At 42.0% G+C, this 26,952-nt stretch overlaps 1 protein-coding gene across 2 annotated transcripts in view; it reads left to right on the plus strand.

Moving 5' to 3' along the window:
* Positions 1 to 1,266: 1,266 nt before the first annotated feature.
* zmiz2 (zinc finger, MIZ-type containing 2) overlaps positions 1,267 to 26,952 on the plus strand; it is a 41,613-nt gene continuing 15,927 nt past the window's right edge. The window contains exons 1-3 of one of the 2 annotated variants that reach the window (XM_053644842.1): positions 1,267 to 2,238; positions 6,366 to 6,410; positions 26,250 to 26,355. In XM_053644842.1, the coding sequence (XP_053500817.1) occupies positions 26,306 to 26,355 (50 nt within the window). In that variant the 5' untranslated portion in view covers positions 1,267 to 2,238; positions 6,366 to 6,410; positions 26,250 to 26,305. The remainder of the gene's footprint in view (positions 2,239 to 6,365; positions 6,411 to 26,249; positions 26,356 to 26,952) is intronic. The other variant, XM_053644841.1, reaches the window with a different exon arrangement.

Genomic DNA, 26,952 nt, shown 5'->3' on the forward strand with positions numbered 1-26,952 from the left:
GTGGCTGATTTCTTCCTAGCAGTGATTCTGCTGCACCTAATGCACTTATATTGCTTGTCTGAAAACCTGGACATGTTACTGTCTCCATAATGAAGCTACCTATTAAAACTGTCCAAAGAGCATATATATAAAATCAACTGGCAGTGGGTGAATTTTGTACTTGATCTATGTTGTGTAAACATACAATTTTTTGGTATTTTGCTCTGCAAAAAAATGGACCATTTGCTAGATGCAGATTGGGACGGCAGCTCAAATCATACCATGTTACTCTAAAGAGTATATTTAGGCTAACTCTAAAAGCACATTTTATTGTACTAATGTAAATTGCATAGTATCTTACTAAATACAATGTCAAAATAATATGCCACATACACTCATGGGCCACTTTATCAGGTTCACCTAACATATAGATGCACTTTGTAGCCGTACAAAAATGTCATAAAACATTATATAAATCATGTTAAATAAAAAACAGGTACCTTATACCTAATTATCATAATATAAAATTATCCATTTTGTGCAACAACAATGGCCATTTTTAACCTAAACTTGTTAGGTTCCATAAAATATACTGTACATACAGTACCACCTGTGGTCTAATTCTATAATGTTGATTATAGTGCACGCAAAAAGGAAAGAATCAAGCGTCATTAAAAAATTCTGCAAAAAATAATAAAAAATGCCAGGCTAAAAAATTATTTTATAAAATAAAACATTTGAATAGTGTTCATATAAATTTGACATTTTAGAGCAGAGCATGTCTAGAGACTGTAGTTTATTTGTTTCACCACTGTATATTTGTAAAGCTTGAAAATATTGATGTGGATTTCTATTTACTAGGGGAATCCCAGAATTATTGGATCTCTTAACAAACTGCAGATATTTCCATTAATAACAAACAACAACAACAACAACAATAATTATTATTGTTGTTGTTTTTTGTTATTAATGGAAATATCTGCAATTTGTTAAGAGATCCAATAAAAATAATTATTACATAATATAATAATAATTATTATTATCAACAACAACAACAATAATAATCAACAACAATAATAATAATATTAGTAGTATAAATAGTAGTTTCATATTTAAATATGTGCTGTATTGCCTAAAATCCCATAAACATTTTGATTTAAATTAAAATTTTAACTTTTTCACTGAATTATTATGAAATTGTTTAAATAATATTCAAATGTACTAAATGTTTACATATATTCAGTTTTATTTCTCCAAAGATGTGCCATATGGAGTTATTACATATAAATTACTGGTGATATGTAAATAAAAACAAACAAACAAAAGCAAAAGAAGAAGAAAAACAAAAAAGCACGCATACCACTGTACTAAACACTTAGGCCACATGTCAAATTGCGTTTACGGTATTTAATAGTATACGGGTTACATCCAAAACCGCATACTACTGAAATAAATAGTGCACTTAATCTTAGGTACCAACATGTGCTCGCTTACTAAACAGTCAGTGTTGGTTGCGCGTCTTTGACAGACTCTTTAGTGTCTTAGCGCGCGGTTTGGGACGGAGCCCACGTCACCGAGCGATAGTCAAACTGCGCGATTGTCACTCGCTCGATGTGCTGATCTGTTAATCTGGCCTGAAGAGCAGCGTAGGGGAAGTTCAGCCCGGGGAGGGCGGTGATGAAGATGATGAGGGGGTGAGTGACAAAAAAAACTGCTTCTCTTTTCTTCTGACAGAGAGAGAGAAAAACCTCCATCCCCATGAGCTCATGAATAAATTATAGCGGCTCATTGTGCAATAGAGGGAGGAATGCGGTTGAGCCTGGCAAAATACGGACGAGTGTGTAACGTTACGGACTATACACAGTCTCTCTCTCTCTCTCTCTCTCTCTCACACACACACACACACACCGCTCCGGAGCTCAAGTGCTCGCCTGCTTCAGTACAGCCGCCGCTGGTTATGCTGCGGTCTCACCGCTGGACTCCGGGGAGCTCCACAGCCGGGGGGTCTTCACTGCTAACCCCAGATCTTAGCTCTTAGCCTCGTTTCCCCGCTTGTAGATGGATTACAGGCAGAAGTAGGACGACAAGTCACGGTGTCGCGTCTTAACTCCGAGTTAAGTCGATTCAGGAAAAAAGTGGACATCTTTAAAAATCTAGCGCCTTGTATGTAGCAGGCGGAGGAGCGGTTAGGTTTCAGTGTCTTTCCGAGTCCTACACGGTTCAACAAGCCGAGCAACCACGGGCAGCTGGAGTCTCAAGGTAAGAGCCAATAATGCTACAGCTAATTAGCTAAGGCTATCCAATACTGCTATATTTTATTATGATTATGATTATTATTATTATTATTATTAAACATTTAACAAAGCTAAATAATTTCCAAGCATTGCCCACGTTGTCTTTGCCGACTGCTCTGTCCCTTTAACAGTGCTTTTAAGGTATTTTTAAATTCATGCTAACAGCTGGTTAGCTAGCTCAGCTATGCTAATGCATTAGCATTGCTACTACGTATGAGCAGTACGGTTAGCAAGACTGCTAAGTCGAATTAGCTTTTCAAGCTAAGGTACGATGTACGAACCGGGATCTCGTGTGTCTTAAAGCCTTTAAAAATATCAAGGCAAGCGAAACGGGTGTGACAAATGATTTGTAGCACGTGGGGAATTTATTTATTTATTTGTCACAATATTTTATACAGTAATTAGAAGTACAGTAACTTGAATGCAGCAAGTGGAATAGAGGTTTATTTGAATCCTAAACTGACTTTAGTCTGAGACTTGATGATGACTGAGATGCCAGATTTGGTCCACAGTTTGATCCACAGTTTCACTTTGTCTTCAGCATCACTAACATGTTATCGCAGAGATGCTCACCTGAAATGCAGTAAGCGAGGTTTTATGTGTTTTTTTATATTTACTACTTTTTTTTTTCTTTTTTTTTTTTTACACATTTCCATTCAAAACACTCCGATTTGAGACAAAGCTTTAATTTCTCAGCCATTTACATGTTTTTATACCATTATTTACCTTTACGTACCCTTATTTACTGCTACACCACGGAACAGTGTCCATGTCTTTTTTATTTACTGTGTCTTGTATATTTATTGTCTTGCACTCGTCTCATACTGTACGTAGTCTTGTGTACTGTTATGTGTTGCACCGTGATCTTAGAGAAATGACATTTCATTCATACATTATACACGCTATACAGAGGAACGACACTCAAAACCCACTTGACTTAAATTCATTCATCTGGCAGGCGCTGTTATCCAATACCACGGATCCGGATATGAACTCACGACCCTCCTGTCCAGAACCTTAACCGCTGAGCCCAGCGCTGCTCTTACTGTTTTGACACAGCGTCAGCTGTAGTACAGTTTCTTACTGTCTTTTACACTCGATTCGTGCTGCAGGGTTGCCTTGTGCAGGTGTGATGAAACCCCAGTGTAATTGTGTTTCCTGCTTCACCTTCCTTCACATTAGGGGAACGTCTGAGAGAGCTAGATAAGTGTAGGTCGTTTGAGCCATTAGTAATGGGTCTGAGAAAAGGACGCCAGGATCCCGTGTTTTGCCTTTTTTTGGTAGTTTTTCGGAAATATCGGGATGTAGGCTTCCGATTGATTTAGATTTTCAAGTGTAGAAAATTTCGAGCTGGATTTTCTACACTTCTGCGAATTCTATCCAGAGCAGTTTGCAGTTGAAGGCTGACGTACTTTGTCAGATTGTCCTATCTGATTATGGATATTTTATGGATTTATATTAATTGTGTGTTACACAATTAATATAAATCCATGAAATATCTTTTGACGGTTTGCATAGGTTGTCGAGAGTAGGCTCGGTTACCGTGGCGATGTTGGTCGATACGGAGAGATCCGATGGCACTGTTGGATCACAAAGGGAAAAGTGTGATCGGCGCATCTCTACAGAAACACAGAGTTTCAAATGTTCTTAGTCTGAGCTACGAACACGTGAACATCGACATCATAATGCCTTTGTACTGGATATCTCCGCTCATGTGTTTTACGTCATAGCAGGTTATGATGATGTGCAACATTCAAGTGTTTAACGTGCTGCTTCTTGCTCGTGGTTGTCTGCTTTCTGTGCATGCAGACTGTGGCCCAGGTCAGAAAAGATGTTGATGGGGACAGATGGTGAGGTACTTGTGATGAGCCAGGATCCATGATACAGGCTTTGTGTTTGTGCGTCAGAGAACAGGTAGGCTACAGATGCCTTTTCCAAGGGTCAAGTCATGGCCACCTGGCTCCTTTTTATCAGACGTCTTTAACATTGATTTAACATCCCACCGCTCTTTGTAGCACCACGACCCGACAAACGTCTTCTAAAATAAATGCTGGCGATGCACTTTTTCTCTGTGGTGTAATAACACAGTTATAGGTGCAATACAATAACCTGGATATGTAGAACATGATGATAAAAAAACAGCAACAGCAATGGATTAAGCTGTGGTCTTTGCAAAAGTGTATAAAGTCGCTGAGAAAGCTCATTTGGAAAACTGACTTTTCGGTCCAGAGCTCTTGTTTGTGTTCAGATGCTGTCAGTCAAACACTCTACAGGCCACCGAAGATCCTGGGGCGGAGCTTCGTGAAACATGGGCGGGAATCGTTCAAATGCCGTACCCACCAAAATGTTACAGACTTAATATTGAAAGGAAAAAGAAGACGTATCTTAAGAAAGTGCACATATGAAATATGTTTTATAAGCAGTATGTGAGGTTACTTATGTAATGATCAGCGTTTTTTTAAAAATTATTTTCTAATGCAATAGAGTCCGGACTCCTGAAAAACTTTTCCACTATGCCGCAAAGTTGCACAAAGGGAGGGAAAAAAAATAGTAGAAGCAATTGTGGCATTTTCTTAAAATGCCATAATGTCATGGAAATTCCTGGATCTTATTATCTAAAATAGTCAGTTTGTAGTATAAGTGACTTCCTTCAACATCCCAGCTGCTTCGCTTTGCCTAAAACAGTTCTGGTAATAAACTCCCTGGCATACTTTCTCTCTTTAGATGAGGTTTCAGTAATTCTCTAATTACCCAAGATCGATCGATCTATCTATCTATCTATCTATCTATCTATCTATCTATCTATTTATTTCAATTAAAATTCCTTACACTTCCACAGAAAATGTTGGTTGCATACGCACATCGGCCATTTTAATAGGAACAGATGTACACTACTACGTTGTAGTGCAATTTTCCAATCAGCTAGTTTAGGTGAGTCTGTGCCCGTATCCATTGTTGCCTGAGATTCCCGTTCTTAGCTGACAGGAGTGAAATCCCATGTGATCACCTGCTGTTGTAGCCCATCTGCCTCAGTGTTTTGTGTCTTGAGATGGTTTTCCGCTTGCCACCGTTGTAAAGAGTCATTATCTGAGTTACCGGAGTGTTCCTGTCAGTTCGACTCACCTTGGTCATACTCCTCTCCTCATCAACAAGGTGATTACCTGCAGAACTGCTGCTCACTGGATTCCCCATTCAAGAGACTGTTGTGCATGAAAATGGCTGATCTCCTATGATTTAAAATTATTTATTTAAAATCATAGGCGATCAGCCTGAAAGTACGCAAACCACCCCATCCAGGCCATGGTCACAGCTTCTGACTTCCCCCATGTGAACATTAACTTAAGAATCTTGACCTGTTGCATACATTGCACTGCTGCTGCAACGTGATTGGCTGACTAGATAGTTTCATGAATGAGTAGGTGTACCGGTGTTCCTAATAAAGTGGACAGCGCATGTACTTTTATTTCAGACAGGCCTCAGGTAATGTTTACACGAAGCAGTTCTTGTCGTACGGGTTTAGTAAATTACTGATAAGTGGACGGCTTCTGGCTTTAAGTCAGATCGCTGTGTTCTGAAAGCGAGCGCTGTACCTTAACACTCTGCTCACTCATGCGAGAAGGAGTCATCCACGCTGTTTTTATACGTACTAGTGAGCTTCATGTGATATTAGTCAGAGCATCCCACTCATTTCCGTTCACTTCTTTTCTCCTGACGCAAGGAGGTGGGTCATTAATAAACGGCTCATTTAGATGTTTTGATTCACGCTTCCATAAAAGAGCCTCTTTTTTTTGGCATCTCCGTTCACCACCGTATAATCATACACACACACCCCCCTACACACGCATACGCAGTGCGAAGAGGAGAAGCTTTATAATCTCTTAATCATATTTTAATTGAGTCCACTACCTTCTGTTCGAACATATTAATAAGCCCCATCAATTAACATGTCCTGGGCATGAGCCAGGTTTAAAATAGTGCCAGTACACCCTTAAATTTATCATGATGATGTTTTTTTAACCTTGGGTTGTGAAAACACGCTGAGATTGGGCCAGAGCTTCAATGTGAAGACAGCTTCTTCTTTTTTCTGTTCAGGACGTGTCAACAGGAGCTCCAGAGGCGAAACAAAAGAACAAGCAGGTAATTTAATTTAGATCTTGCTCACAGAGACAATGGATGATTTAGGAGGATTGGCTCCCTCACACCTCAAGTCATGCCTTGAAAACAAATGGTTGACATACTTATTGAATAAACGGTTTAATTGGTATTTACTGTGTGCTCGTGAATAATTTGTCATTTGGACAGTAAGGATTAATAGGGAAAGGGGGTCTGTTTTGTTTAAAAAATATAATATTATCTAATCTTTATAATTAACATGTGCTCTTTAGTGGGGTCCCAGATTTTTAGTGTTTGAATCTGAACTTCTTTCCTTGACATGTTGCGTTGACCATTTCCTACACAATCCCATTCAACTTCCTGCTGATAATGGTGCGGCGGGATTCGGCCCTTGCTTCGTGTCTACCCAAAGACAGCGATGCAGCGGCGCTTTAGTCCTTTATTCTGTCCATCCTCATCTTTACACTCTGCTCAAACAAATCTGCTTCCAAAACTTCAACTTTCATGCTAATACCACAATCACACTCATCACCTTGAAGATCACTAACTCTAGGTTTTTTGTTTTTGTTTGTTTGTTCGTTTTATTTGTGCCCTCGGAAGAGGTAGGTCGTCCATCATCAGTTGAGGTCGGCTGTTCAGACAGTCAGCGAACGTTTATTCCACCACTTGGATACCAGGACAGTGAACCTCTTGATGCAGACATTGACATCATCATGTCTTCAGTTTTTGATACACTGACCCTGATTCTTTTTTAGGCTGCTTTCCTCATAGTTGTGGTTAAGGATTACAGACTTGTAAAGCACCATAATACATGAAGCGATGAGTAAACGGCTCAAAGGAAATGACCTTGACTGAGGATTTAGGTTCATTATGAATAAGCAGCAGTTACTACTCGAAAACTGTGAGGAATTTCTGAAACAGCCACACCTCCTGTATTTTTAAGCAGTTATAAATATTCTTTTGGGTTGTGTAAGCTTTGTCACCATTTGACATTGACAGTGAACATTTCTATGTTGCTCGCTATCTCAGTCCTTGTCCTCCATTCTCTTGTCTGCCTGTCTGCTGTCGCCCAGTGTTAAACAAGCTGGCTTTTTACAACCACATACTGAGCCGTGCCAGCCGTGTTGAAATAATCAGCGCTGCCTGCTCGGATCGACTCATTGTGGCTGCGCTGAAGGATCGCTCTGAGGCTCACATTATGTCAGGTTCCGCTCTACAGTTCTGGTTTGCGGTCATCGTAGTTAATAGAATAGGATTGAGTTTCCAAGGAATGCCCCTCTCGTTAACACAGAAATGGGCCGCCCTGAGACGGGACCCCCTGCTCAGGGGAGAGATGTGCTTTAAACAGGTTTAATCGGATCACATAACAAGGCGGGGTGGGCTTGTCCACCATTAAATATTAAGATGTTGAAAATCAATCTGGTCAATAATGGAGATGGAAGTGTGACCAGAACGAGATGCAACCCTTTCATCTATGCTGAATATTATATACCGGGAGGTGTTCTGCTGGTTGCATATCTGATCTTGACTCCTTGGTTAAAAATGTCTAAGCCTTAATGTCTGTACAGTCATCACTCCCAGGCTGCTGCTCATTCGGATGATTGGTTCGGCATTGAGTAATTTACTGCGACACACTAGGTTACATGCACATTAACACCTCAGGTTGCCACTTGCAAGCAAAGCCTTAAATCATCAAATGGATCTATTTCAAAACAGCATAGTTACTTAAATAAGATCCTGCATGTTGTAAAGCTTGAACAATATTGACACGTGACATCCTATACACTGCATCGCGTAGATCTTCTCTCCAGTGTTAAATATTCTTAAGTGCATGAGGTTGCGCTCCAAATACGTGATTTGGTTGCATACAAAATCAGAAACCATGCAAATGGGGATCTGTTATCAAGTAGGGGTGTTTACAATTAGCAGTTTAGTTTACTTAATTAAAAAATATCAAGGTTACTCTGTATTAATGAACTATTTAAAAATCACACATGCTGGTGGGGAATATTTATTACGATTATTTAGTACAAACAGCTCTTTGCGCATCCTTGCGTGTGCCTAAATATAGGATAAGATTTCAAGACGTACATCTGTTAGTAATATTGCTGGTTCACGTCTTTTCTGATTGATTAGTGATTATTGTGTAAATCACAGAGATGGGAGTGTTGGCCATGTTGTGTATTGTGCTTGGTTATTAGTAGGTCACATGACAACAACATGTAGTTATACCAGGAACGTTATACGTTACCGAAAGTCCCACAGAAGCGTTGCTTCTCTGACAAGTCCTTTTAAACATACCCTATATTTTATTGTTCTGTGTTTTAAAGGGTACTCACCCGATACTTGGTTTCATTTTGTTTTCATCGGGGAGTATAGAAAAGACCTCCTGGAGTGTCTGTATTTGAAGAAAAAGCACGGAAACTTTTTTCTTCTTTTTTTTTTTTTCCTTTTCTTTTCGGATGTGACAGAATTTATACCGAAAGATTTTTCTGATAATTAAATTTCTATAAAATCCCTTCAATTGTCAGTATTTATCATTTTGTCCTCATAAGATGAAAGAAAGTGTTGCTGCGAGGAGAAGTGGCACAAAAAAGATATCCTTCTAAGCTAACCATCCAGTCGGACACTGTGACTTACCGTAAACCCAAGACACCGTAACAACCCTGTCATCAAGCCTTGTTAGCTTAAACACAATCAACAATCCCATGTTCATTATTAGCATAAGCCCAGGATGTTCATCTAGCGGTAATCCTGCGCAGCGCAGTCCCTAGCATCAGAGAGCAGATCATGCACACAGATGTTACTCAGACCGCAACACGAGTGTTAACAGAAGGTTGACAGTACGACTGAACAGCCTGGAGATCATCAGATAGCTCTGCCTGTGTAATCTGTCTATGCCCTGCTTGCCTCCCCCGCCCCTCCACTCTAGCAGTGCATTTTCAGACAGATGGAGAAAGAGATGGCTGACCTCCTATTGACTGGCTTAGCGCACAGTAAAGATCTTTAGTAGCTGACTGCTTCATTACGCACCCTCCGCACACATCTCCCTAATCAACAGCAGAGGCCGGCGGTCATCAACTTGGATCATAAATGGCCAATCATGACCATCATAATCATGGCCAAACAGCACTGCTGCATGGAACAAGGTGGTGTTGTTTTTTCTCATTGAAGACAAGACTGCATGTTCTGCATAGTCTCTCCTGAAACCATTAAGCCAGAATTTAGGCTGCCATTTTTTTTGTTAGTTAAGCCACAGGCGAAGGGCTTGCCAAAGTGTTGAGACGTGCTCAAGCTGATTGTGGCCATCTCCGCGTGATTCCAAACTCTGGCCTGGCTCGCTAACGAATTCTCCTGTGCCCAGTCTAACCTGGAAAACCCAGACTCGACTGTACGTGCCCGAGACCGCATCACAAATACTTTATTGCAGGCAAGACCGAGACTCTGGAGTGTCCTCTCACCTTCTTGTGAGATCTTCTAAATTTCAGTCTAACAGGAAAGAAAATGAATTGATGTCGCTGTCCTTAATGTTGAACACATGGCCTTGTTAGATCTTTTTGTTATGGTGGTGTAATGGCTGTTAAAATGACTAAAGGCTACACTCTTGGGATTGGGGGAAGGGTTGGTCTGTGCAGCGCGGTGGGGGCAGGTACCTCTCCCTTTTCAGAACAGCTGCCGTTTGCTGTGAAAACTGATGTTCCTTCGCTCCCCCCAGTGTGTTTGGCTACACAGGAACAGCTTTGATCTCTGTAGGACACGAGGCTTTTTTGGACCACTCGCTCAAATTGCTCCTGTAGGCACCGTGGCCAGGGGACTGTTGATTCTTCTGAAAGATGAGGAGAAAAAAGACACTTTGTCTTGGATATAAATGTGCAACGGTCACTGAGGTCAGTCCAGAGTACCTTTTTACCAGATGCTGGGAATCTTGAGAATGTGAGTGTGTTCAGATGAATGACTAGCTACTAATTGATTCCTCTTTTATTCTGCTCTTTACAAAATATGCTAAGTTATGCTTGAGAATGTGTCAGGCTTTTATTTCGTCTATGTGCCCTACTGTAGTGTTGTTATATACGCGTATATATTACAATACTAATTGATTTTTAAGAGCAGTCGACGCTCTGAAGTGGCATAGTGAGATGTTTGAACCGCAGACTAATAATAGTTGAGAAGAAGCTGTTGAGAACTTTACAACCTTCTGATTCTGTAGTCCAGAGGCTTAACCTCAGTTTCTCGTGATACTGTTTTGGTACATAGCCTCTTGAGAAACTCTGTAGACACTGCGATGGTTCAAGTGCTTTGCCTCAGCGCCCTTAAGGCAGGTTTATGCTCTCGAAGATTGGAAAATTCATTTAAAGTGGAGCAGCAAGGCAGTTGAGAAGCATAAACCTCTGAACATGAACAGCGTGTGACGTATGAAGGGGTGGAAATTGATGGGAACTTTGATTACTCGATCTGAAGTCGTGTTGTTGTGAAGAATCGTCACTACAAGTAATGGAGTGATTAGTTGGTGGTGTTCATTTTTAAGTCAAGTAAGGAATACCACCCCCCCAGGAAGGATACATTTCCAATATCCCCCCTCCCCCCACCCGGCTACCAAGTTTTAATTATTTTTTTAATTAAAGAATGAGTATACTTTTTGATCCATCTATAGTCACATTTAATGTTGTGGAACGTATGGGGAAATAACTTACCACTTGTGATCTAGCAAATATAAATAGTTGTTCCTTCCCCAGCCTCTTTTTTCCCATCTCTCTTTTGATGTAATAACTCAAAAGAAGAATTTCTTGTGGTGGAAAACGTTACTTCTGACTGTTACAAAGTGCTGACACTGGAGACTCCTTCCAAATACTAAATGACCGTGTCCTTACTGACTTTACAACTTCACCATATCAGCAGTTATACATGTTTTTTTAATTAATACTGCCACACAAGCCCCAGTGAAGTAGTTGTTACTATAGAAACAATGTATTAGAATGAGCACATTTATATAAACCTGTGCTTTCTCTTACAGGCAGAACTACTGTCAGAGCTTTAAAAAAATATATTTTTCAGACTGCTAGAAAAGTCAAACTGAAACTAAACTTACTCATAATTGCACATCCAGTATCCAAATGCACTGAAAAAGCCGCGGTAAATCCATCACGAATGAGCGTGTTCTGTTCGTAGGGTAAGCTGCATGAAAAATTGTACTCCCTCGATTTAAATTCCGTTGGGTCGAATGTGCAGTGAACAGTGTTGGGTAAGTTACTCAGAACAAGTAATCCACTACAGATTACTAGTTACTACTTTAAAACTGTAATCTGATTACTGCATGTAAAAAGGAATCAGATTACTCATTGCTTTACTTTCAAGTTACTTTTAAAACCTCTCAAACCTACAAAAATACACTACAAAGTGAAACTCAGTTCTTTCAGTAATTGTAGGAATAGCAGACTGATAAAATATAAAACTTCTCTGACTAGGCTAGTTTGGAGTCGCTAAGCAAGAGGGGGAACAGCTAAGCCGCAGTTCCGGCCTGTATGGGTTTAGCTGCTACAGAGTCATGTGGAGTTCATTATCTTTCCTTCCGCTCGTATCGTGTTCACGTAAACTAGAACTCATACAGACATTTACACGCCTAGTTTTCCTGCTCAGCATCAGAGGATGTTAGCGTAATCTCTTTACTGGTTTAAATAAAATAAAACCGGCGTATATCCATTTTTCCTCACACTGACTGTAAGTTAGCATTTATCAGAATGGAGAGACCGTCAGCCAATAAGACGCGAGTATTTCCCTGTAACCCCTGTCTGATTGGTCTCACCTCCGTTCACTGAAGATATAAAATTACATCACTGCCGTCTTCTTTTACTGACGTTCAGTTACGTCGTGACGAACCACTCCGAGTGGAGAATTATTCCAGCTAAAGAAAAAAATCTTCAGCAAAAACCTGATTTATTTTAAAAATGAATTTGACTTCATATTGTTTTCGTAACAGTAAATTTGTAACGCAAGTAACGTCATTTTATTGACATCAGTAACTGTAATCAAATTACATCCATTTAAAATGTAACGCGTTACATTACTGTGTTATCAGAAAAAGTAATTAGATTACACCCAACTCTGGCAGCGAACATTTAATATGAAACCAATATTGCCGCTGTTAATAGGATGTGATTATTTTCTGAAACTTTTGGATCATTTTTAAACTATTCATGCATAATCTTGATGAACTGTCTCATTATTAAAACCCAGTGAATGGTGAAATTGTGTCTGGAAAACGGCGTGCGCAAATTTAGTACATGCGCTTCTGACGTATGGGTTTGCGCACTTATTCAGCTTATAATGACAACGTGATCAATCCTGACAGCGTAATAGATTCATGGAAAAATCATTCTCAAAAATGAAGAAAAAGTAGTGGGTTTCAGCTTTTTTTTTTTTTTTTTTGGTTTGTTTCATAGCAGGAATCGTAGCTAAAACCCTCCTTTAAATTTTCACCACAGGCTTGTGTGTTTTGAAATGGTTGCTCAATACTGTGATACCACCAATGAGACTCTGTGACATGTTCAGACCATAGCGTGAAAAAAAAAATATATATATATATATATATATATATATATATATAGCGTGAAAGTTTCAAACCGTGAACACCCTTAGTTGCGAATTTTTCCAGTGTTTTATCTGTCCATCTAAAGATTTGTTCACACGGATTTTTTGATGCAATTGAAGAATATTGTCGGTAAAACCGCTACAAAGTTCTGCATTTGTTTCAATAAATATTTTCTAGTCTGTAAATCTGGATAGACACGTGGCATCTCTTGAAAACAAGCACAAAGCCACCATTAAACAAATATCCTGTTTTAAATACGAGGCTAGACAAATGGCGAGAGACAATGCCATTATATTGTCCTGCTTCATACACTGGATGATGATGTACCATTCGGTTGGAGTGACTCCTTTCCTGTGGTTTTCATCCGTGAAGTTGGCCTCTGTCTAATCTTCCCATCAGCGCTGTGTCTGGCTCTGATGCAGTTTTGCCGCCACTCTGCCCTGCCACGTGGCTACTCCCTAAATAAGCCTGTTTCCCTTTAATCTGGCCACCAGAGGAAAACAGCACCATGTCATCGCTTACACTCTCCATATGGTGTGCCTTCCTATGTGAGTAAGTACAGGTACAGTACAATTTTATCATTATATGGACAAAAGGACGGCGAAGAAGTGAGGGGCTCCGAGCTGTGTGTACTGTGTGATGAAACTTTTACTCATTTGCTTGCATTAGGGTAACATTTGAACATTTAGTTCAGAACATGACCTGCTTTGCATTGGAAGAATTGCCGACTGTGTTAGTTTGTTTAAAACAGCATTAGGCCTGCCCTGTACAAATAATTACATTTGTTAGTTCAGCATAAATCCTACTATTAGCATCACAGTGAGGCATTTCTATACTCATCAAAGAGCTTTCAGATTAATAAGTGGAAGAGTCTGCTACTATAAAGACTGAAAGGCTGTGAGAGCTTTGTGTGAGGAGAAGCATTTGCTTATTGTTCCACGAGTTTGATTTGGATTGGAAATGAAATTCAAATCACTATTAAGTACTCCATATGAAATGCCCAGCACAAGTCGACTCTCGATTCCTTTTTCCGTTTATGTCCTCCATCCTCCTCCAGAAGAGACGTGAGTTGATCTGGTGTACAGAGCCGCAGCTGGCTGGCTTGAAGAGGTTCTTTCTCAGGTTCTTCCTCAGGCAGAGCTGAGCGGCAGCCATGCGAGGTCACTCGGGTTAATGGATTCTATGTACTCCGTGACGAGGACATCGTGGACCCTGACTGATGCCTCATTAGCGTCACATCACGCCACGATCCTACGGACGCCCTAAGCGGCTTGTTTTCTCATGATCACAACTCAAATGTTCTGTGTACTCGGCATCCATCATTCCGAAATCAATGGGTTTTTTGAATGGACTTTGAGTTAAATACCTGAGATAAGGTCTGTGGTGAATACAATCTCAGGATATGTTCACGTTTTATGCTACGACATACAGAGTGTCTCAGTAATACCCCACTCGTGATTTTGTTTAGCTTTTACGTGTCTTGAAATAGATGGTTGCTAACAAGTGACTAAATGGGACTATAGAGGTTGTCATGGATGTTAAACGTCATCAGAAATTTCTGCTAGTAAGAACAATCTGATGGCTGTTAAGAAAAATAGCACATTATTACTAACAATGCAAAAGGCTGAATCTTTGGGATATCTTGAGATGATGAGTCACGTAGCAAAAAAAACTTTACTGTAGTGGGTCTTTTTAAATAGCTTTTGATTACTAAGCGTGATCCAATCAGTCTAGGGACCAATGTCTGATTTGAGCAGCATACCCTTTAATGATTACTGAGGTTTAAACACAAGCAGAAAGTTCACCAAACAGAGACTGGATGTCCTGGGCTTTTCTCTCAGAATCTACTGTGTGTAGAGATATGAGGTGCCATAAAATAGTTGATCTAGACACGTCTGCTATAGCACTAAGAAGCCATCGGGACAATAACGCTGTTCTTATCTTGAACCTTTCCTACCTCACACGGTGTGGTGGAGGAGGCGGAGTGGTCACTAAATGACACCAAGAAGAACCTCGCATGCTTGGACCGCGCTACAAGATTTATAATCCTAAATGATCCCGAAAATGTGTCGTCCTGGATTATCCTTCAGTTATCAAACCCCCCCATGCTAACAGGATGGCCCGGAATTAAACGGCACACACTTTCAGATTATTCCAGAGGCTTAGCCATAGCATTCCCTTATTTTTTTCTTTTTTTCTTTCTTCATCGAATGGGAAAGGAGATGGGAACGTATAAGGCGCTTATTTGTTTATGGTATTGGTGGCTACTTTCGCTTTGCACAGAGAGGTGACATTCTACCAGTGAACTTGCGAAACTTGGATTTGAGAACCAACAGAAAATGAGATGGCAGGCCTCTTGGGTCCGTAAAAACGCAGGGTCGAATGTGCCGTATCTAGCATGGAACTGTTGTGTTCACTGACACGAATTACTCATGAACGACCATGACTTCAGATCAACACATACATAGACCGTTCACCTAACCTGTCACTGGTTACCACTAGGCATGAGATTTCACAGTGCTGTGAAAAATTTGCCCCCTTCATGATTTCTTCTGTTTTTGTGTCTATCTCATATTAACTTGTTCCAGAAATTAAAACCAAAGGCAACCTGAGTAAACACAAAATACAGTTTTTAAATAATAATAATAATAATAAGTTATTTATTGAAGCAAAGAAGTTATCCAATACCAACTGGGCCTGTGTGAAAATGTATTTGCCCCCATAGTTACTAATTCCTAAAATCTGTGAAACTGCATTGATAATGGGGTTCAGCTGGACGAGACACAACCAGGCCTGATTACTGCAAACCCTGTTCAATCACATCGACACTTAAATAGAACTTTCTCAACAGCATGAAGTCGGTTAAAAGATCTTACCCAGTAACACACTGTGCCAAACTGAAAGAAATTCCAGAAATGATGATGAAGAAGGTGATTGAAGTACATCAGTCTGGGAAGGGTTACAAAGCTATTTCAAAGGCTCTGGGACTCCAGAGAACCACAGCGAGAGCCGTTATCTCCAAATGGAAAAACTCTGCACCGTAGTGAACCTTCCTAGAGGTGTCCGACCTTCCAAAATTCCTCCAAGAGCACAGCGACGACTCATCCAGGAAGTCACAAAAGAGCCAAGGACAACATCGAAGGACCTACAGGCCTCTCTTACATCAATAAAGGTCACTGTTCATGACTCCACTATCAGAAACACACTGGGAAAAAATGGCTCCATGGAAGAGTTGTGAGGTGAAAACCACTGCTTACCCAGAAGAACATTAAGACTCGTCTGAATTTTGCCAAAACACACCTTGATGATCCTCAGACCTTTTGGGAGAATGTTCTGTGGACTGATGAGTTGAAAGGGTCCCGTTACATCTGGCATAAACCAAACACTGAATTCCACAAAAAGAACATCATACCTATGGTCAGGCATGGTGGAGGAGGTATGATGATGTGGGGATGCTTTGCTGGGCAACTTACAGTAATTGAGGGAAACATGAATTCTGCTCTCTACCAAAAAATCCTAAAGGAGAATGTCCTGTCTTCAGTCTGTCAGGTGAAACTCGAGCCCATCTGGATTATGCAGCAAAGCAACGATCCAAAGCGTATGAGTAAATCCTAGTCCTGGAAGTAAGTGAAAGACTGATCTCCAGTTATCGGAAGCATTTGGTTGCAGTTATTGCTGCTAAAGGTGGCACAACTACATTTTAAGTGTAAGGGGGCAAATAGTTTTTCACATGGGTGATGGGTGTTGGATCACTTTTTTTGCTTCAGTAAAATAAATAAAAACTGTACTGTGTTTTTACTCAGGTTGACCTTTTGTTTTATCTTGTAATTTGTTTGAAGATCTAAAACTATTATTATGAGATATATTTATATATATATATACACACACACACACACACACACACACACACACACACACTCATGGAAGAAATTAATTTTTTACAGCACTGTATGCCATGATACGAGACATATCCTGACACAAGCTTTATGAGACAATATTGACATAAATAAAATATCAGATTTTACTAAATTTCTGTTGTCATAAATGTGTTTCATGGCAAAATTGTTAATATGAAAAGATGAATACATTTTAAAGCTTGTTTGACGGTAGAATATGGCTAAAATGATTAGGCTGAATAATAAATTTGTGTCATCTGCTGTGTGGCATCCATCTTAAATGCCTGAGCACATCACCAATTTACCAATCGTATTGTACAGATGAGGAAAAACAGTCCAGATTTTATTTTGTATTTTTCCTCATCCCAACCAAATTCATTTTTGTCTATGTCACTTCCAGAACAACACACAACATGCTTCTGAGTCGTTTGTAGATGTGAGTGTGACTTACATCAAACGCAGCACAAAAGATTTGATTTCAACCGTGCCATTTCAAACCACGGCCATGCCAGCCACGATAGAAACCCGAGTGCTAGTATATGTGGCGGTTTGCAGTAACTTTCTTCAGATGGCTATGCTACGGATTGGCTGTGAATTCTGGATCCTGTGAAAATGTTGAGTGGTAGTGTATTATGGGCTGTTTCGATATGATTTTTTTTGCCAGTTCATGTGGACCAAATGAAAAGAGGCTGGGGGGCTTTGTGTTTGACACGTGCCATAATGCTTTCTTTCGATTGGCTTAACATTTTGGACTATTAAGAAAACCTGCTTCGGGACAGTTAGGCTGTGCTCTGTATCCTACTACATCTGCTGCTGCCACCTGTGTAAGATGATTTAAAGCTCATAATGAACATTGAACAGACATATAACAATACACACCAGAAAAGCAAAATTTGTCTTGCCGGTATTTTGTATCTCGTTATTCGAGACAAGGAAATTCCATCTCGTGCCTTGTCAGGACTGGATTGTCAGTAGATCTAAAGTATTAAGATTTGTATTTTATCTGGGAAGGCAAGCATTTAAGAACTGTCTAAAATCTAGACGTTTAGAGGCCATCCTGTAGTGTGGCTCAGACATGAGGGGATAGTGGAGGACCAACAACAGTGCTAACTCTGTATTTCTGAATTGGGAGGGACTATAAAAGGCACGTTTTAAAAGGAAACACTGGGCAAAATGAAAAAAGAATTTGTAGATGTTCCTGCTCATCTCTTACAGTGGTGACATAGTAGTGTATAGAGGAATATTCTCTGATTTAAACACAGAGGAAAACCCCTTTCTGTTTTCTCCTCTTGAAGGTGGAAGTAAATTTTAAGGATTTGATATTGCTTTGCGACGTTCATATCACCTTTTATAATTGAGAGCACGAGTTCCTCCGGTGACTGATACACTGACTTCAGGAGTTTCGCATTTGACGCAACTGGCCAATGAGAAGAACAAGAGGACGCAAGGAGAGCTGACAGTTCAAACCATCAAGCATCATAAGGTGCAGGGCCATTTTATGCAGTTCAAAAATAAACTGAAGAAATAAACAGAGCTAAATAAAATGTTCCATGAGACCATTATTGCTTTATATTCTGGATAGGTTACTCATTTCAGTATTGGCCTCTACTTTTTTAGTTTTGGAGAAAAAAAAGGGTAGTTATTAGCCAGTGCAGCAGTCAGGACCAGTTGATCACAGTAGAGATTCCTAATGGTTCTATGACACATTTGCGTAATGCCTGATGCATAAAAGTGAGTTCATCAGTTACCCAAAATTGCAAAAAGGCTAAAATAGACACTGTTGAGAATCAGAATGCTACATATTAAAAGCTGGGTCAGAAGAAACCGTCTGCCTAGTGTAGAAATAATTTTTCTTTTGACTCTGATTCTCTGCATGCCTTCTATCTGTGAAAAGGCTCCAGGGCTCTGGCTTCTGCTCTCTAATCTAGCAGCTTCTAACGCCATGTTTGTTAAGGACTTGCAAATATGCCTGGTACTAGATCAATGTACATTTGCATGGTTGTGTGTGAGTGTAAGCTAGGAAGCGCTTGCAGTGTGTGTGTGTGTGTGTGTGTGTCGGCTTGGAATGAGTCAGCGTGGGGTGCAGGGGGTGGAACTCCCATGTCTGACGGATGCTGTGACACTGCGTAGCGCCCCCGCAACTGTGACACGGTCGGGCCGAGCTTTCTGACATCTCCACACCAAACGCCTCGTCACTGTCTTGTTTTGCTCTTTCCGAGGCTTACGTAGCAGCTCTGACCACAGCCTACGCCCACTCACTGGAAACGCAGCCGTTGTTCTGTCAGTCCACATCGTTGATTTGGAGCATGCTCGCATTGTGTGTGTGTGTGTGTGTGTGTGTGTGTGTGAGGTTTTATTTCCTGAAAAGCCAGCTGCATTTCTTGAACGTCTTCAGATCTTTTAGTAGTTCTTACTCAGTAATCAGGTTAACCCGAATTAACCATGTGCAAAGGCCACATGTGTGCAGCTGGTCACATTTCTTCTTGCTCTTATCCGTAGCTACTGTTTATTCACCACAACAGCCTATATAAATCTGAGATGAGACCTCAAGTGTCGGCATGGGACAGAACGGCGATTCTTGGCTGCTCATTCACGTGCAGTTTTGAAGCGGATTTAATGCCCTGTACGGATTGTGGTCCGCCGCGTTCCACCAGCGCTTCTCTCACCATCTGCAAGCTGTGCACTAGCGATGGATCCTCATGGCTCTATTTTAAGCCTGAAGGCCACGCATGTGAATGGTGTCCCGAGCTCACCTCGAGAGCTCACTAGATAAATAACAGAGTAGAAATGTCCTGCGTAAACATTTCCCTCGTGAAATGTTTAGTCTGATCTCCATCTTGAACGGTGACACGCACCATCGCTTTGAGGCGCTCACAGTGAGACTGGTTTAAGGCTCTGAATATCAACTAGGTGTAAAATCTCATTCTGAAGAGGAGTTTACCCTAACAGGCTGAGCTGGGCCTATTAGCCTGAGGGCAGTGTTCATTATTCAAAGCTCACTGGTTAACTCGGTGCAGAGTATGGACAAGGGGAACCAAAGAGGTTTTGAAAAGGTGTGAGTATTAAGAATAAAAGTGACACAGAAAAGTAGAATTCTAAATAAATCTTTATTATTCTAAAACTGTACGTGTGTTGAAAGGACGTTCAGTGCGATTGTGTTGTGGACGAGTCCTGGAATGAGCACAGCATCGGTTCTTGGGAAGATGAACGCTGAGGATAATTTTGCACCCGGATAACCGAGCGAGGCTCTCTCGCTGCCCTGCAGTAGCTCCTCGGCATGCCTTTCTTGCCCAATATCAGAAGAATAATGTGGCTTTTGTCGGTGAGGCAGGGCAGCATCAAGCTGTCTGTGCACTAGTCTCCATCGGGTGCTTGTGTCACCATTAATCAGGTGAACCATCAGTCAGTCAACCTGTTTTCTCCCCTCTACACCACCGAAAGAGAGAAAGCCATCACTGTGTGCAGAGTGAGTCGGGGGGGGACTGAGTGTTGAAGTCAGACAAGTTTATCAAGCAGAGGCCCTTGAACGAACCAGCCGACGCTGCTTTTATAAAGGACAGTCAGCGGCGTAACAAAGTCGTTAAAGAGGAATCAATACAATATGGCTCCATTTGCATTCGCGGCTGCTCGATTCAAAGCGGCTCATGCAGGGAAAATGAGTTTTGTCGCGCCGGGAGTTCCTGCTCTACACCACGAGCAGTATTCTGTAAAGGAAATCTGAGAAATGTTAGGGTTGTGAATGAGTTTTTAATCTGCTTCTGTACGTGCAGAACATTTTGGTAGCCTAATGCAAGTATTTTCATTGTAAATATTATTACCACTTTAATCCTAACTACTGTTTATACAGTATCGCAGGTAGATGAACTGCACATGAGCTCATAGTTTTATTGTCAAGATTAGAGGTAGACGTTTTTTAGTTGTGTTGTGCGACAAACTACCAGCAAGACAAGATCTTGGCTCTTAATCAGTTTTGATTGGTTGACCCTTTTTTGGTACATCAGTGTTGGTAAATTATGCTTGATTTTACTCATCATTCTAAACAGTATTTGATCCTATTTGGTATTGCTAATCACCCGAGCTTCATTAACCCTGTTTACTTTCTTTTCCTGTCTAAACAAGATAAGCCATTATTTGCTAAATACTAAAGCGTTTTACAGCAAGGTGAACTTTTTTCTCCCCCCCCACCCCCCATTTTAAATTAGTGTTGGGCAAGCCTAGTCCACTCCCACGCGAGTGAGAGAAAGCAAAGGCATGCGGGATATTCTGAATGTTTACTGGCCTCAGTCTTGTCTTTAAGGTGACGAGGGTGGAGCCTGAGTATTCCTCGGAAACTTTGGACTTGTGAATCGCGAAAGAGAACACGACGAAAAAGGGTGGAACACTTGACCTAGAGAAAACTCTCACTGCACCATTAATCGTGCTGAGTAGAGATAGTCTTGTTCCACTCTGCTGCTGCTGCAGCTACTCAGCCTTGGCTCGCTGCCTCTCGGCTAGACACAAACAAACTTACAAACCACGTACAGATGTCTCATGAAACATGGATGCTTGGGACGTGCCATGCTGGGAGAGTCATATCTGAATGGTTTGCTTTGACGTTAAGGCAAGCTACTTGAAGACGGGCGGCTCGTCACATCGTCACATCTTGATTTGAGGTATTATAATGGCAGCATGCCAGCCTGGGTTTTAAACCTTGTCCAGTGCTACCGGGTGACGTCTGATCAGTTTATTCAATGGGTTAATGCTGCATGAGGGCACAAGGCCTGTAGGTATGACAGAGGCAAACGGGCTTCACGCACAGGACTAACTACAATGCAAACACAGCTGACCTGGGAGACGATACTTCTGTAGTCGCCCCCCGTTGTTGCACACACGCACAGAGGAAAGGATCTAACGCGTGCTCAGAAAAGTTGCTAGAGGTCACCAGATGGAGAAGTCACCAACACAGACTAATTTGCATATTCTTTGAATCATTGTTAGATGAAAACGGAAGATTTTGATCAGAATAGAAAGTAATAGATAATAAGCTTGTGTGTGTGTGTGTGTAATATCATCCTGCCATGCCTTCTAATTATTGTACTTTGACAATAGTTTTGGAGGTGTGTGTGGTTGGTCTTTGGGAACAACAGTGATCAGTGGTTGGTTGATCGACTCACGCAAGCGAAACTCAGTCTGGTTTTCACACCACTGGTGGGTCGAGTGAACCTGCTCACTCTGAACTTGTATAACCAGCCCAGGTGATGTGAGCTGGAAATCCGTATCAAGTACAGGACGGTCGCTAATGTCTGCTTGACCAAAGAAAAGTGTCTGTCTCAGAAGCTCCGCCTGTAAACTCTTATGGATGGCTGCAAAAATCTCACTCTCAGTTGCTTCCTGCACATTTGTTATTTGTTCACCTGTTTTCATCACTCTCTTAGGGCAACAAAAACTTGTGCACTGTGACAACACGTGGACCGTGCTATATAGATAAGTTTGAGGTTCATGCCATCTATGTTTTTTTAAAGCCTGTTTACTCGCTAAATTTGGATTTTCATTTCACTCATTCCCAGTTCCCCAACCTATAATATGCGAATCCAACCAGCACATTTTTTTACAAACCGCTGCCTTCTCTCACCCAGAGCGCACAACCAGACACTGACGGCTAGGACGTTGTCAGGATTCCAATTCACAATCATCTCCTTTCAAAAGCTCAAATACACGGCACACGGTTCCTCGCCGTGCTCCGAGGAACAAAAGCTACCAGACCCTAGCAATAGCAAGAAGCTTGCAGGTTTTCGCTGGTAAACAATGAGGAAGGAAATCCGTTTCTGTTGGTCCTTATTGACGCTCAGGCGTTCATGTCCTCCAGGCAAACGCGTTGTTGGTAGCTGTCTGCTTAAAATGGACCCAGCACTCAGGTGTGAATTGCTAACATTTTGAAGAGTAATCGTCGTGATAAACGAGGCGCTTCAAGACCCCTGCGCTGGTGGTATTCCGCTTTTGCAATTAAAAATACTTTTGAGTGTTAAAATTCCTCCGATTCTCTCAGTGTAGGACTGATCTCGGGAGATGGCATCCATCGCAAATTGTTTGGTTTGCTTATTTTCTCTTATTATCAATTTGTGTGTGTGCAGGAATGTGTTATCAGACCCAGTCTTCCTGTGGCTCCTAATCCCCTTCCCCCTGGCTACCCTCCCCCATGTGTCTCTGCTCTTAAGTGTGCGTGCGTGTGTGTGTGCGTGTGCATGTGTGTGTGCGTGTGTGTGTGTGTGTGCATGTGTGCGCGTGTGTGTGTGTGTGTGTGTGTTGGAGGCCTCTAAACTTCACTTCTCCAGCCTGGGGCCACAAAGGGGGAGGGGCTGCTTCTTGATCACATGACTAGAGTTGCTCTCGGGCTTGGCATGCGAACAAATGGCAGATTTTGGATGGCAGTCTCAAGTGGGTCATTTTGTCTTTAGTGACGCTCCATTTTGCATTATTGACTTGTGATTGAGTAGACATTACAAAAAAATATCCATTTGATGAAGTAGAGACAGACTTCTGTTGTTTTAGCTTGATCCTATTAAACAGTAGCCCTACAGGTCAAACATGGAGATCCACCCTGGACTTGCTTTTCACCAGCAGTGGTGTTGTTGTTTTAAATCCCTGTTTACTGGTATAGGATCTTCAGTCCAATTCAGTTTTATGTGTATAGTGCTTTTACCAGGGGACATTGTCCCAAAGCAGCGTTACAGACATGTATAAATTCAGGATATAGATTTTAAACGTATTAATTTAAAATGGCAAAGAACAACTCCCTGAGACGCTACGAGGAAGAAACCTTGAGAGGACCCAGACTCAAAAGGGAACCCGTCCTCATCTGGATCTCTCCTCTCTTTCCTACCGGGTCTCTGTTCTGCTCCGCTACGTGGTTGTGCACTTGAAACACTCCGTCCCCTCAGAGAGCTGAATCTGCACTTCGGGTTTTACACACACAGCCGTTTCTACGGTCTATCAGAAATAAAAAGGCCTGCAGGCTTCCAGCTCGAAAAGAGGAGGCATTTTAGTAAATGCTCAGTGCACATGCTTGTTTAATTGAACTGTGCTGTAATAGATGACATATTAGACTTTTATACTGATTTATTTTTTATTGTCTACATTGCTGGCTCGAGTGTCTCTGCTCAAATCTTCCTGTTGTGCGAGCGGAGGACACGACCTGCGACACTAACAGAAAAAAACCAGAGTGGAAGGGCAGCGTAAGGAGGGTGGACACTGAGGTTTCACAAGAAGGAGGGGATGGTTGTAAGCATGTGTGCTCTGGTGATGGAAGGAAAGGGGGGTGTGTTACACAGCAGCAGGATCTGGGCACTGCGGGCAGGGGGAGGAATGAGAGATGGATAAAATCCACCTTGGAAAGAGTGAAAGAAAGAACAGCGTGTTCTGTTCCTCGCGGAGTAAAGAACAGTTTGTGCCGTTATCCATCACACAAACATAGAAAGAGAACGAGGAGAGACTGAGATCAGGATGCTGAAGTGTGTGTTACCTAGGCGCTCGTGAATAAGATCAAGTGGTTTGAGTGTGCGCGTGCGCGCATGCGTGCTGTCTGCATGGTGCCGAGCTCTGTGTGTGTGTGTGGTTGCCGCCATGACACATAGCTTATGCTTTCTGCACTTCAGACTGCTCATTCAGAAGGCAGTGTGCATGGTTTATGAGGGATTGAGAGAGAGAGCGAGCGAGAGAACGCTGCAGTGTCGCGAGTTTAGCCACGCCAGCAGATGCGTTACTGTAATCTGTAGTACCAGCTTGGATGGCTGCTCTTTCGCTGAAGGGGCTCTCGAATGCACTGCGCTAATAATCACAGAGGTTGGCTTTTCAAGTGCAGGCCTAATTAAGCACAGACCGTTCAGTCCATCAGCCGCTTGGCGGACATTAATTAAATGGAGACGTTATAAAGCACGGTGAGGGCGTTCAGGCATCGTTAGGAGGCACACAAATGCACAAAAGCATCCACGCACTTGTGAAGTGTTGGAAGAGTGTGGGAAGACAAAGCTTGAACAAACCGTGTGTTGGCACGGGGCTGAAAAAGAGGCCAGTGCGAGCATGTTAATATTATTATTATTATTATTATTATTATTATTATTATTAAGCCTGCTTCAATCAAGTGGTTATCAAAACATGACTTTGGAGGAGCTCATCCATGTAACCTCCCCACTCCTCTCTTTCTGTTACTAATCACGCACTCGTATATATGCACACATCATGTCTCTCCCTCTCTTCTTCTCCTCATTATCCCTGTAGGTGACCCTCTCGCGGATAAACTCCGTCTCTCCCCTCCTCCCCGCTCAGCCTCTTCTTCATCCCTCTTTTTCAAGCTGTAGGGCGTCTGACCTAAATCTGTACGGAAAGAAGGGGGTGGAGGAGGAGAAGGGGGGGGTGGCAGGCACTGATGTTGGCAGCAAATTAGCATGTCTGTTAATGGTGCTTACCCTCTAGATAGGAGAAAGACACGGAAGATTTGAACAAGAGAAAGGGATAGGATAATGCTCTGATGAAAGGATGTGTGCATGTGTGTGTGTGTGTGTGTTTGGAGGTGGGGGTGTTGTCATTACTTAACGACTGCAATCCTCACACACGTACGTCCAAATAAAGCCCAACAAGAACCAGCAAAGCCACCTCTTCTTCAAACGAGCTCCCCCGGTCACTCTGAATTATTGATGGGGGGTTGAAGGCATTATCTTCAAGGAGGGCTCGAATCGCACACAGACCGCCACGAGATCCTGAGCTGCTTTTTCCACACTGCATTTTTCTCTTCCTTTTGAAATCAAAGCGCTATAAATAGCTCCATCGTCTCCCTCCCTCCCTCCTGCTCTCTCTCTCTCTCTCTCTCTCTCTCCCTCTCTCGCGATGGAGAGGAGGAATCTACAGCCAGCCAGTGGTGTTTGGAGCAGGGCGTACTCGCTTGTCCACAAATGCAGCTAAAATCTATCGGCCCGATCCCTCTAGTAACACACACACACGCGCACAATCACAGTCTTTTGTTTCTTCTTTTGTCTTCTTGAGCTTTCCAGCCTGAAACGAGTCCTCTCTCATCCCCGGCACTGAGGGGAATCTGAGAGTGATTGTGGTGATGTGTGCTTTCTGGGAAAGCGGATTCTTTGTGTCCTTTCATTTTAGTGCTGCGATCGGCGAAGCAGTCGAGCAATGCATGCGAAATGTGTGTTATTGAAACGTGGGGGTGAGTGGAGATGGGTCCCAGTGCGCTGTGCTTGGTGATTAACCCGTTCTGCCAAAGGGGCTGAACTGCAGCTATCGAAGTGAAGCTGCACAACGCAACTGCATTCACATGCCCTCAGTGACTCATAACGAGAAAAAAAACAACCACCTTTTGTTTCAGTCAATCTGACATTTTGTCTTTCTCTCTATCAGACTGCCTGCCAGGTTGAGGTGATTCGGGGTTCTCAGCTGACCCCCACGTTCCTCCGATGAACCCCATCAACTCCATGAAACCTGCCCTGCCTCCAACGCCACACAGGTGCGTGCAATGTGTGTGTGTGTGTGTGTGCATGAACAAACTGTCTGCTCTGCTTTTTTCATGTATCAGTTCATTTTGTGTGTGTATACATATATATATATGTATGTGTGTATGTGTGTGTGTGTGTGTGTGTGTGTGTTTGTTTCTCTCGCTCTCTCTTCCACACGTCACCCACACACACTTCCTCCTTTAAGATGGCGTACTTGAGCCCCTGAATTTCTTGATCTGTCACTTGTTTCCTCGCATTCCCAGAACACTCAAAAGCCACATGCTCGAGATGTGAAGCCCTTCTGGCTACTTCTCGGTATCGCTGATGTAGCACACAGACGTACATTTAGTATTTACGATGTAGTAATTAATATCTGAGATTTATTTATATTAACTGTAGCGTAGAGTTCTGTCAATAGATCTGATTCCTGTACAAGTGCTCTTTGTGCCCAGGATTTAGTACGTAAGTGAGGGAACATAATTAAGCAAATACGAAAAGTGAATATTGGCTGTAGAAAAGAACCGCAGTGGCGACGGCTTCACTACTCCTCAACAGCATTCCGAATACTCGCCTGTCATTCGCCCAGCCTCAGATGTGCCTCACCGTCG

This window comes from Ictalurus furcatus, chromosome 16, assembly GCF_023375685.1.
Source record: "Ictalurus furcatus strain D&B chromosome 16, Billie_1.0, whole genome shotgun sequence".
Lineage (NCBI taxonomy): Eukaryota > Metazoa > Chordata > Actinopteri > Siluriformes > Ictaluridae > Ictalurus > Ictalurus furcatus.